General features: G+C 40.2%; 2 protein-coding genes across 4 annotated transcripts in view; one reads left to right on the top strand and one right to left on the bottom strand.

Moving 5' to 3' along the window:
* Window positions 1-11185, top strand: part of LRTM1 (leucine rich repeat transmembrane protein 1) — a 74538-nt gene extending 63353 nt beyond the window's left edge. The window contains exon 3 of the mRNA XM_085624640.1: window positions 8937-11185. Coding sequence (XP_085480766.1) covers window positions 8937-9385 — 449 coding nt within the window. The 3' untranslated portion in view covers window positions 9386-11185. The remainder of the gene's footprint in view (window positions 1-8936) is intronic.
* The window catches only part of CACNA2D3 (calcium voltage-gated channel auxiliary subunit alpha2delta 3), a 2334275-nt gene that overhangs the window by 486884 nt on the left and 1834067 nt on the right, over window positions 1-13324 (bottom strand). The window lies entirely within an intron of this gene.

Below are 13324 nucleotides of genomic sequence, written 5' to 3'. Positions count from 1 at the left end.
GCTGCTGATGACATCACATATTACATCACTTATGACATGGTCAGTGACATCACTGATGACATCTGAAATGACATCACTGATAACGTCATCCAGTGAGTGTGTGTTTCTGTAAATTTTAAATATGTTTAATATATATATAGGGAAAAACCTATGGAAGAATGAGTGGGTTTATAAGTGTGTGAACGGATTATTTAGTAGGTGCGTGACTGACTCTATAAGTGAGTCATTAAATGTATCTTACTGCAGACTAGTGACTGTGTGAATGTCTGTATCTGTCTGTCTGTTGGTGTATAAGCGGCTGCATGATTTTGTGAATAGCTATATGAGTGTCTCTATGGGTTATTGATTGGTTGTCTGAGTATCTGTATGGGTGCCTGAGTTTCTGTGTGGGTGGGGTGTGTGTGACTCTGTGCATACATGTGTAAGTGGGTGATTCTATGGGTGCATGGTTTTAAGAGTGCATCTGTGATGGACTGTATGGTTGGGTGAGTGTATGTATGGGTGTGTTAGTGATTGAATGTATATCACAGTGGTACATGTGTGAGTAACTACATATGTGAAAGGCAGTATATATGTGTGTAAGAGTATATAAGTGGGTTTATGTGAGAGTGTTTGATTGTGAGAGTGGCTGTATGGATGAGTGTGTGCTTGTACCAGTGATTGTATAAGAGTGTAAGAATGTGGTACTATTTTTATGAGTAAGTGAACTTGTGTGTATATAACTGCATAGGTGAGTAAATGGGAGTGTGATTAATTATTTGCATGACTGACTAGGTGTGAGAGTACCTCTATGGATGATTGGTGGTGTGTGAGTGTCTATGTATGTGTATAAATGCATATGATAGTCCTGTACTGAGTGACTGTAAGTATGAGTGACTGTACAGGTGAGTGAGTGGATGTGTGTGTAGATCTAAGAGTCAATGAGTGGGTATGTAGTTATTGGTATTGGAGTATCTATGGTTTTGAGAATGGACGTCTGAAATTTTGATTGAGTATGTGAGAAGATGCACTAATTTATCACATGGATGACGTCATCAGTGATGTCATCACCTGAATGAAACGTACAAGCTAAAATGGTTTGCTTCTAATGTACAAAAGTAAAGATGGCTACATATAACGTCGAGTGCAAAGGATTTAAAATATATTGTACACTCCTGAAAACTCACCAGAAAGAGCAGATTTAAATAAAAAAAAACACCAAAACACCAATAACAGCTGCTAAGTTACATTACGTGCAGAGAAGTTCACTATGGGGTGGTAGAAGACTTCAATAAATCTCTATCCACAAACCAGACAACCTTCCCACCTCCACTCCTATCCTAGACCTCCTAGTACCTCCTACCCACGACATAATTCACCTAGACAGAGTTTTGAAGTCACGAGGTGGCCTAGCCTGTGTTTACAGGCGCACACTCTTGGTTTCTCACTCAGAGTCTTCTACACCATCCTCCTATGAATACCTTTGTCTCGGCATCTCTAGTAATAACCGGTCGGTGTGCAAACTTCACACTTTTTATCACCCCCGGGTGACAGTCTCCCCTTAAATGAACAATTTATGGAAATTAGCTATGGGAATGTCAACTCGGCTTCGTCCCAAATCTTCCTCGTGATTTCAACCTTCACTGGGCTAACCCCAAAGACCACGCTATATCCTGCCTTAAATCTTTCTTAGATGACCAAGAGCTGACTCAGCATTCTGACCGGCCAACTCATATTAAAGGCAAAATTTGAGACCTCATCATCTCAAAGGATCAATCCATCTCATTGGACACCATTATCCCTTGCGATTGGACCGACCATCACTGCATCCTATTTTATATTAACAGAGAGGTTTCTATGAGGAAGGCCCAACCAACAAAATCAAAGATTTGGAAAAGGGACCTCAGATCTATCAATTCTGATGACTAGCAGCCCAATGTAAATCTGCCCTCTCCTCCAAATCAGACCTGGTTGAGGTTCAGTTACTCACTGACTTTTACAATTCTACCATCTCTAACATCATGGACGACATTGCACCACTCTAAGAACAAAATGCTTCAACAAAAATATTCAAACCCTGGTTTAACGACAATTTAAACTCTGAACGTCGCAACCTTAGGGCAGTTGAACGATCCTGGAAATCCAATCCCTCCTTGGACCGACTAAAATTTCTTAGAGATGTTAGGAGCCCCTACAAAAAATGAATCAAGAACGCTAATGCAGATTACTTCAGATACCAACTTGACCAGACCGCTAACCGCCCCAAGAGACTCTTTGAACTGGTTAAACAGCAATCAGTGGTAGCTCCAAACCACTCTGATTCTGGAGGCAGCCCACCCTCATGCGACAAACTGGCTGCTTTCTTCACAGAGAAAGCAAGTCTCATCAACATTGAACTCGCCTCTAAAAAGGCTTTACTGCCATCTTCGGGCCTGCACCACCTCCGGACCTCTTTGAGAAGCTCAGCCTGAACACCAAGATCAATGCATCATGGGGGACATTCACTCCCCTCAGTGAAAAAAACATCAACAAGATTCTTTAGAGTATCAACCCATCTAATCATTTCAGCGACCCGTTACCTCCTTCCATCTTCAAAGAAATCAAAATGTCCTCATCCCCACCTGGACAAGGATTGTAAACGCTTCACTGTCACAGGGCTCATTCCCACAGTGTCTAAAAGCAGCTCAGGTGCTATCCATACTAAAAAAACACTAATGCTGATAGGGCTAATTTTAACAACTTTCGCTCTATATCCAACATCCCCACCCTAACTAAGCTGCTATAAAAATGCATCCAATCCCAACTTTGTGCGCACATAAAGATCTTCCAACTCCTAGACCAACATCAATCTGGCTTTCGGAAGGGGCATAGCACTGAATCGACTCTCATTCACGTCTTGGATGACATCTTAAAAATGCTCGAACAAAATTAATCCTGCCTCTTAATCCTCCTTGACCTTTCCTCCGCTTTCAACATGGTCAATCACGATAACATCATATCCATTCTGAAGAACAGGATGGGCCTCTCCCGTCAGGTGTTACAATGGTTCTCGTCTTTCCTCCACCACCGATCACAACAAGTTAAGGTGAACCACACTCTCTCCCAGCCCTCTCCAGTACTCATGGGGGTCCCCCAAGGGTCTGCCCTTTCTCCTATACTATTCAAACTGTTCTTGGAACCTTTAGCTAATGCACTAAATTCCACAAACATTATCTTCTACATGTATGCGAACGATACACAACTCTATTTGAAACTCTCCTCCCGGACAACATCCTCTCACTCAACTCTATCCTAACGTCTACTCAGAACTGGTTAACCGAGAACCACCTCCTGCTCAACACCTCCAAAACAGAATTCCTTCTCATCTCTCCTCCGAACCACATCCCCAAGCAAGACCTTTGGTTGAATCACCTCACTGCCTTCAACTGCTCCCCCCTCATTATAGACTAAGCCAAATCTCTTGGAATCACCCTGTACAAGCATCTGAACATGAAGACTCAGATTGGCAATGTGTGTAAGGGAGATAATCACTTTATGAGGACACTCAGAAATATCAAACCATTACTTCTTCCACAATCTGATTTCAAGCAGGTGGTCCAAGCCCTGGTGTTGCCGAGACTTGACTATGGCAGTGTTACACTCTGATATACTCAGGGCTTCTCTGAATGTTGCAGCTAGGCTGGTTACAGGTACCAAACGAAAAGCTCACATATACCCAGTCCTAAAATGCCTTAAATGGTTGTCTTACGAAGCTCAAATTCAGCTAAAGATGGCTTGTCTGGTACACAAAGCCGTACATTTCAAAACCCCCAGTTACCTAGCACAAAAACTTGAACTATCTGGGGGTGGTAGACCCTCAAGAAGTGCGAACTCTTTCCTCCTGAAACCACAAATCTGTAGCAAAAGGAAAACCTGCCAAAGAGCCTTCTCCGGCGCTGCCCCGAAGATCTTGAACTCTCTTCCGCCGGAAGTACGCAGAATCTCCTCCACGGCTGCTTTCAAACTGGAAGCCAAAAGATTCCTAATGAACACGTTCTTACCTTAAATTGGTTATGATCATCAGCTCAAAGTCTCTGATCCTACATCCGCTAGACCTTCATTTGATGCCACTCTTCTTTACCTCATCGTTTGCCCACTTCTTAGCCCGATATGTATTAATTAGTTGTTGTATTTTTCTCCTTTGACCCCTTTGTACTGTAATTATTCATGTTTATTATGCTTTTTTTATGTCAATATTGCATTTATTACCTTCCTTCCATCCTTTGGTAAAGCGCTCTGATTTCCTTCGGGATCTTGTTCGCGCTATATAAAACATTATGAATAAATATAAATAAATAAATAAATGAATCTGTCCAATTCTGGCCTAAATTCATACTCATGTGGTGACTACAATTTGATAACCACTCACTGTGTAAGCTTTGCTTGTGGCTCAATACCTTTTTGTGGCTTGTTTTAAAGATACTGGCAAGTTCATAGTTAGGAAGCATCTGCTTCAACACCAGAGGCAAGGATAGTAATATGCATGCAGAACACACTGATATGCACCCTGGAGTTTCAATGCAATGCACCATCAATGTCCTTCACTGGTTCTCCTCCTATCTTTTCAACTGACAACAGTTTATTCACATGAGCACCTCCAGGTCAGAAGAGATCCCTATTTTTGTAGAGTCCCCCTTGGCGCCATACTGTGTCCAGTTTTTATCAACCTATACATGGAGTAGCTTGGTGCTCTATATAACATCAAGATTCAACATTATACTGATGATGTACAACTCTACTTAAATGTTTCCTCTGCTTCAGACATAAAACAAACCTCCAGCACTGCTTGCACATCATCAAGACCTGATTGTTGAGCACCTACCTGAAGTTCAACCAAGTGAGAATTCCTGTTATCTGCCAGTAATACACCTGGCTCAATTACATGATTCTTCACAGCTTCAATCCTCAACTTTCACCAAATACCCAGTCACTTGGATTCACCCTAGACACCAACCTCACCCTCAAGGAACACATTGCCAGAAAAGACAGCCTGCTACCAGTACACTCTTCTAAAGGAAGGCAAACCATTTCTTCCAGAAAACAACTTCAAAACTGCTGTTCAAACGTTCATAGTATCACTTTTAGATGCTGGCAATTCCCTAATCCACGGCCTCCTAGGTGCCACACTGGCACCCCTAGGGACATCCTCCAAGCTGCTGCATGTCTCATCCAGGGCTTGAGGAAAAATGATCACATCAACCAATCTTGATTAAATTCCATTTGTTCTCCTTGCAAACACAAACCATCATGAAAACCAGGTGCATCATTTACAAAACTATCACAACCAGCACCCCTGCTTATCTTGCAGGCAAGCTCACCATCTGTTGTGGATCTTGGTACATGTGACAGGACACTATCAGACTGAAGACTAAGAAGCATAAAAAAGAATAAAAAAAGACAGCAGGCCTTTTCCATCTATGCACCCAGGATCCATAAAAACATCCATGTATACTTGAAGACCGCCACAATGCTGGTCCAATTTAGGAAAGAGATGAAGGCTCACCTCTTTGCAAAAATGTACATCACTGTGAATTAACCTTCCTTAATTCAGCTTGAACTCCTTCTACTCATTAACTTTGCTTGTCTTTGAACACATACAGAACTTCGCTAAATTTTGGCAAGATCTTCTCTGGAGAAATTCCATATACATACATACACTTTGGAGCAAATATTCTACCTTGTTGCTAAACCAAAATGTTTGAGATACCAATATAATATATGCCAATGTGTAGGTGTAATAAACCTGTTATTGGTTACTGTATCACCTCTAAAATGTGGCAACATACTTTCCATTATCTGAGGGTAGAGCGCCCCTAATATTCAACCCCTCTCTGTTTTAAATGGCTGTCAGTCAGCATAAGAGAAAGGGCTTAAATCTGCAATATCACCTTCTTACGACTCCATGAATCTACTGATCATTTTAAGGAATCTGGATTACTATCAGACAAACAGTTGCCAGGGCCACCAAGCACACTGAAAAGGGGGAATGCTGGGTGTACCAGCTGTGCCAAGTACTAGATGTGCAGTGTAAAAGTTGCCTCACTTTGTTTCCTTGCATATCCCAGTTGATGTAGTTGACAAGTCATGAATGAACTCAAGGAAAGTGACATAAGTTGAGACCTAAATACAGCGAAAAACAGTTATCACACTTGCAATAAAGATCTGAAAGTCCAGCTAGCATTCTGTTATAACACAACACTTTAAAATATTTTAATAGATATCAGAATATTTAAAATATAAGCGGTGGGTTAAAAAGTAGAAATTACATGATACACAATACACAAAACAATACTCAATGTGCATATTGATAAAACCATATAGTGATAAAAAAGTGGCCCCATGTTGTACTCTCTAAACAAGATTTGTAAAGTTCTAATGTCTGCAAATCTGGAAACACAGTTCTAACGTTCACCAACCGTGGAACACAAATTGGTTAGAAAGAATCTCAGCTCATGAAGTTAGACTGGGATTGCAAACATGATTACAATCTCCCATCAACATTTATAGTTTTACTTTATTAAGAGCTCCCTTATAGGTTGAGGCCCTCCAGATACATTGTCTGCATAATGGTTCAGAGTATCCAATTAATGCCCACCTCACTTTTATTGCCTATCATTTTTGTGGTGTCTGTAGAGGTTAGGATCAGAATGTGAAATAGCCAGCCATTTCCCTTTTGCATCCCCTCTGCTTTTATGATATATAATCCTGGCTCACTATTGTAGGTTACTAATAATAAAAAGGAAATCCTCAGAGAAATGAGTACTGATGTTGCGAGTGTAACCTCCAAATGACAATCACAATCAAATAGTGAGGTGAGATGAGAATAGGTACATTTTGTTCAAGATGTCAAAAAATATGGAGAAAAATAATGAGACTTCCCTTAGTCCTCAGAGGAAAATATAATTATTATGTAGCTCTTGTAACCATCCAAAAAAGAGACTAATCACAAGCACCTACTGCAGGACAGTAAAGGATTTAGAATATTTAGCAGGTATTCTAAGCCAATAAGGCTGGAGATGGGTGCTGAAGTGCACATCTATGCAGGCGTTGCATTGCAAAGACTGACATAACAGCAATTTTAGCAGTTTTTAAGCTTTGTTTTGACGTGCGACTTCTCCCCAGAACTCTGGCAACCCAGTAAGTTTAACTAAAGCTGCAAAACTCTGTCCATTGGACACAAGTACCCAAAGCATTGCCAGTATTACTAGGGATTCTGGGATTCTTCGAAATTGGCTGGAGGATTTCCCAATGGAGGGACCTTCTCAGTTTCTACGCATGTTCAAAGCAAGGTCTACAGGAGGTTAAATGGATCTACACCAAATCAATTCTCTCAACACAACTTGTACAAGTCCACTTAGCAATTTCAGAAGTTCCAGGTAACTGCGAACCATCCAAATGCATTTAGATGCTAGTGGAAACAAATTACCTTCCTAACACAGAGGTTTCAGAAGCAAAGGTTCCACTAGTAGGCAAAACATACTGCCAACAGAGGAGAAGTTTTAAACTGCCTGCCAATGTGTTCAGGATATCGCTTTGCAAAATTTCTTGAATCCAGCACTCTGTAGGGTTGTGGAGATTTTAGTCAGATGAGGGACACTCTGTCAAGTATTTGTCAAACAAGTAGTAGCCAGCCTATCTGCAGCAGATATAGATAACCAAAGGTTTACCTAAAACCAAAATCCATGATGAGGTTTCTGTGGGGACAGACATGAGTAAAACTGAGATATATGTTAAAGCATATGATCTATGACTACTATAAGACATGGCATTTTTTGCATCACTACCTGAAAAACCCTCTTCATTTTTCTACTGATATTTTCTCATTAGTATCTTTCCTCATCATTTGTAAATATTTTTGACTGGTCCTATCATCATGGATTTTTATATTGCATTTATATGATATATAATGCTAAGCAAGTATTATTGGTACGATCCAACGCACACTGTCTATGTTCATTTGTATTGTTACACTACTTGTTACATTACTTATCCATGACTGCTCACTATTTATTCAATAAGACGTTTTTCAGTAAAACAAGCTGCATTGGTAGTAAACTGCTGCAATGTGAAAGTATGTTTTCTAGATTAAGAACTCCCATTCATATTGATTTGGATTGGCTTCTGGTAAAGTCTTGGATCTTGGTAAAATAATCTACGAACAGATAAAGCAGCCCACTGTTTATTGCTTAGTGATCAAATTAGGCTAGTTTATTTTAGGAAAGTGTGCCATCATTGTCTTAATCAACGCTGAATATCACTCGCTCTTTGACCTATTGATTACCAATTGACCATATGATGTAGCGGGGGCGGGGCACATATTGAAAAATGTGCCATTATAAATTCCTGGTAACAATTTATACTTCAGGAAAAGACTAAAATCAAAAAAAAAAAAAATGTAATTGCACAAATAAACATCCAAAATATTCATATGCAATTACACCCAATGGTTACCAAATCCATCCAAGAAAAGTTGTACCTACTATTACGATTATGTTAAATTACTAGCCATACTTCAGTCCTACTAAATTTGGAGGCGAAGCAAGATAATACTTTGACAGTAATGTCAAATATTACTGTATTAATATCTGTATGATTTCTATTCTTGCAGCATTTATTTTGAACTAGATATTTTTGACGTCAAATTATTTGTAGTCAACTTTTAACATCTTACTGAGGGTGATACAAGATGACTTTTTGCCTCGTTCACCGGTCTAGAGACTAATGTGTGCCATTACCGCCTTAACTTGGAAGTTTTTAAGCAATTCTAAGCATAACAATGAAGAAGATAATTGACATTCGACAACAGCAAATTCTACAATTTTGAATGTAGTGAAGATTGTGAACTAAATGTCACAGTGTAAAGAAATGAGAATATTACAAATAGCTAAGTTATAACATGTTTTTAATATGTTTCATAGGTGGAGTAATTGATGAGCTGGTCTGCGCGGAGCCAGAAAATCGTAAGGGAAAGCATCTTCTAAAGATTCCCTATGAGATATATGGGACATGTTCTCCGACAACTGCTCATGTTCATTTTCCGAGTGTTCACCACCACAATCAAGACCACAGGACCACTGGGAAATATGCACACCACAATGATCATGGAGAGGGCATGCATTCAGACTGTGAACCAAAGCCAAAGCCCCGACCTGCCAGTTTGCGCCATGCAATTGCTACTGTAGTCATAACTGGTGTTGTCTGTGGAATTGTGTGTCTAATGATGCTGGCAGCTGCTGTCTATGGTTGTGCCTATGCTGCAATAACGGCAAAGTACCACAGAGAGCTGAAAGATGTGGAACGCTTGGCACCAGCAGCTGAGCAAGGGAGTGCTGAAGAGAAAGAGCCCCTTGATTCTTCCTTGCCCTGAAGAACATCCTTTTTCTCGAATAACATATATCAAGTATAAGACCCCCATGAATACGTCACTAACTTGCAAGACATAGTGAAGCATGGATATGAGAACAGGAGCCGAAATACTTAAGATTTGTTCTAAAGAACTTTCTGAGTCGCATGCAATGGAGAGCATTGTTTGCAGAGCAACTCTACAAAAAAAACTTGTCTGTAGACGCTGTGGGCATTTTCAGAGGTGGGAAGAAAAGAACTGTAGTGCAGTTATACCTTAATGGCATCGGCTATAAAATTGATCAAGCATTGGATAGATGGATAAGCATACACAAGTGCGTGTGTCAATCCAAGGCAAGGTGTGTGGGTGAATTATAAACACTGTGTGCCTATAGCGAGAGGCAGCACTCTGGAAGGATCGGTTAGAACCTATGATGGAGGCTCAGACAAATAATACACACGTGACTCTTTGTGGTCATGAGCTTCGAGGCTCCAGCTAATTATTCTACATATTTTTATGCATTAAAGATTTTGCTCCCAGGTATTCCCTATTTTATCGTACATGCCCTATTTTCTATTACGAGACATAGTTATCTCAAAATCTTTAGTTGATGTTGATGAATTGTGTCATTTTCGATGGCAAAATATTTCTATGCAAAATGACAAGTTCAAGATGCTTTAATGTGGGCATTATCTTCTGATCTGCATGTGTAGTTTGAGAATGGCTTCTAATCTACGGACGGAATGTAAAGAGATAATGTGTATAAATACATGACTATGTTAACAAATAATAGCAGTACATTGGTACACCTTCGATAGTGCATTCAATACGATCATGTGTGTGCAGTATTCTCCTCAACGGTGGAAAATAATGTCGTTTTTTTCTACCTTCGTGTGTTTTTTCAGAAATGCAATACATTTGTACATTTTGAGTGAATGGCGATACGGTTCACCTCAACTCAGAATCACTTAGAAATGTGTTTCAAGCAATGGAACAAATACATGTGAAACTCATTTGCCCATACTCCTCAAGCTGTGTTGGTTTTGATTTTATTGCGTTTGGTATTACTAATATTCTCCTAGAGACATTCCCATTTCAACTGGAAGCAATGAGTGGTAAATCAGATCCTTAGTGAGCTCTGCTTCTGAAGGGAATTTAACAGCCTCACTGTCATGGGCCTCATTCTGAGTGTCTTGATATTTTGAGAGGTGTTACCCTCCTCGGTAAATACCAGTATTCTGGGTGCAGCATTTCCTGAAATGTGCATTGCCTTCCCATTCGGATTTCTGCTAATCGGAATGGGGATAATGCAACACTACAGATTCTTTTACTCTGTTCTGATCTATACAATTCAAATTATACAACATTTTCCCTTAAAAAACACACCCGATTTTACAGGTGAAACTTGTGCTGGTGAAGTGTCCTCGATTGCCTCATCTACTGGAATCTTTAATCAGACGCAGTCTTTCCTTTGCACCTGAATGTGGGTTACAGGGCCATGTGAAATGAAATTAACATTATAAAGTCCATATTACTGTACGCCGTATAATTCTTTTACTTAGTAAGCACATTTCGATGAATGAAACAGACTTCACCGCTGCATAATTCTCATGGAGAGACTTTTTTCTGTTTATGTGTCCTGGCATGAAATCCATGAATCACTGAATGAGTCTGAACCCGTAAATTTTAAGCCCTAGTATTTACATCGGATTTACACACATTTTGCAGTGAAAGCCCAGCACATAAAGAATAGCAGTTTGTACCTGAACACTTCATTATCCGATTTATTTGATTTTTGAATATATATCGCTCGTTTTATTTTAAGACTTCCACTTTTCTGTCAAGCCAGTTAGTGTTTATTTCACAGTTTTCAAATGGGCCTCCAGCCAATAGGAACATTTTCTAGCAGGCATTCGATGACGACTTTTGATTCATATAGGTGACACAAGTCTGTTTCTAAACCTTCAACTCAGCGCCACTTTTAGGCACAATAAAAAGGATTGGTGGTTGGACTGAATCCAGCTATTACTTCAATTTCCAATTTCTGCCACATGAAATAGAGTTATAGCTCTATCATCTTTGAATGCAATTGAGGGGGCCTTACTAATGTGGACAAAGCAGACACATTCGAAGTAAGCGTGTACACACATTCTACACCCACCTCAGGGTGAGATGGCACATTGATTCTATCACTAAGCGCTGTTGAAGGATTCACCCCTCGTGTGCATAAAGTCTCCTCTACCTTTGCACAGACTCAGACATTTCTCCACTCTTCCAAGTGCACCTTCTAGCCTCCACTCCCATGTGTTTGGAGGTGGACTTTCTCAGAGCAATGGCAGAAACTGTAGCTGTAGGTGAGTGAGCCAGTGCATGGCCAGGGTAGCGGTGTGTGTGTATGTGTGTGTGTGTGTGTAGGATGGTGTTTTCAGTAGTTTGTTGCAATGCAAAATATGCCAAGCGAGTATTATTAACAAATTAAAAATTATTTGTTGTATATAATATCCAACTCACCCACGCTAGCTGCAAACAGTGTGTTTTTGCGTTCAATATTTGAGTTAGTTTAGTTTAAAAGGATATCCCTTTTTAGAAATATAGATCTTTTAAAATATGTGCTTAGTGTACAAATACAATATCCAACCCAAATCCTGCTTGGTATTGAGGTTTTATAGGCACCTTTCTTGCAACACCTCGCCTTTCTGCGTTTTCACTGGGAAGGGGGCCACACTCCATTCTTCTCTAATATAAATGTTTTTTGCCCCGGGATATGGGGTGCCATGGGCCTCTACAGGATTGGGGAGGAGGGCTGCGTGACCCCCACCTGTAATAATATATTTTTCAGCCCCAGAGGATGGGGACCCTGGGCCAATTGTGGCTTGGGGAGGGAGCAATGCACCCCCTCGCTTTATTATGAAAGAAGGCCTGTGGGATGGGGATCTCAGGGCCAATAAAGGCTTGGGGAGGGGAGCCATGCCCAGCAGAAGGTTGGCTTAACGTAGATTGTGTGTACATACATGCTTGGGTATGTTAAAAAAAACTAGAAATTTACTGAAAAAACAAAGGTTACAGTGACGTTATAGCTAGGTGGAAATGTCTGTGCCAACCTAACAATGTAACAAAAAAACACTGAAATTTACCAGGTATAGTTATCTCTTGTAACTATAACTCTTGCCCTAGGATAACTATAACTCACGCCCTGCCATGAACTGGCAATTACCTCCCATATTCCATCACTCACAACATGTTTTATGTGACATCATTGATAACATAACTGCAACATCTGAAATTACATCTTTGATGATAAGACTGGATATGGCATGGCATGAGTAATAGTTACCTTAGGGCATGAGTTATAGTTATTATGGATAATTATAACTGGGGAATTTCCGTTTTTTTTATTTAACACATTGCCTTGGCACTGACATTTTCACATAACTATAAAAAACAAAAAAATAAACATTGATATAATCAAGAGGACAAAACCTTAGTGAATTCATAAATGTATCACTTGGACTGAAAAGAGATTAAAAGCGTGCAAGGAGGTTATGTATCTGATGGTAAAAAAAAAAAACAAGCGGAAACAATATTTAAAAAATTGTATATCTATAAGGCACCTTACCAAAAGTGTCAAGTGAGCCTAAAGAACAAGTTACTTACCTTCGGTAACGATGTATCTGTAAGAAACATTAGTTAGTTAGATTCCTCACCTTAGAATATCCCCAGGCGTCAGACTGGATCCGGAAGATTTTTCGTCAGCAATACCCCTTGCGCGTCGCTAGGCGTCGTCTGCGGCTCCGCGTCCGTCGTCGTGCGCCGGAATGACGTCGTCGGAGTACTTAGACGCCGCCCTCGCACGCTGACGTCAGTTCTTGTACACAGCCTTCCGCGCCAGGAACGCAGAGCCATGCAAAGACCGACACTGGTGCCAAAAATAAAATCTAGGGGCCTGAAAAGGATAACCTTAAC

The sequence above is a fragment of the Triturus cristatus genome, chromosome 9, assembly GCF_964204655.1.
Source record: "Triturus cristatus chromosome 9, aTriCri1.1, whole genome shotgun sequence".
Classification (NCBI taxonomy): domain Eukaryota; kingdom Metazoa; phylum Chordata; class Amphibia; order Caudata; family Salamandridae; genus Triturus; species Triturus cristatus.
Note: the sequence above shows the minus strand (reverse complement) of the source record. Positions and strands in the feature narration are given on the sequence as shown.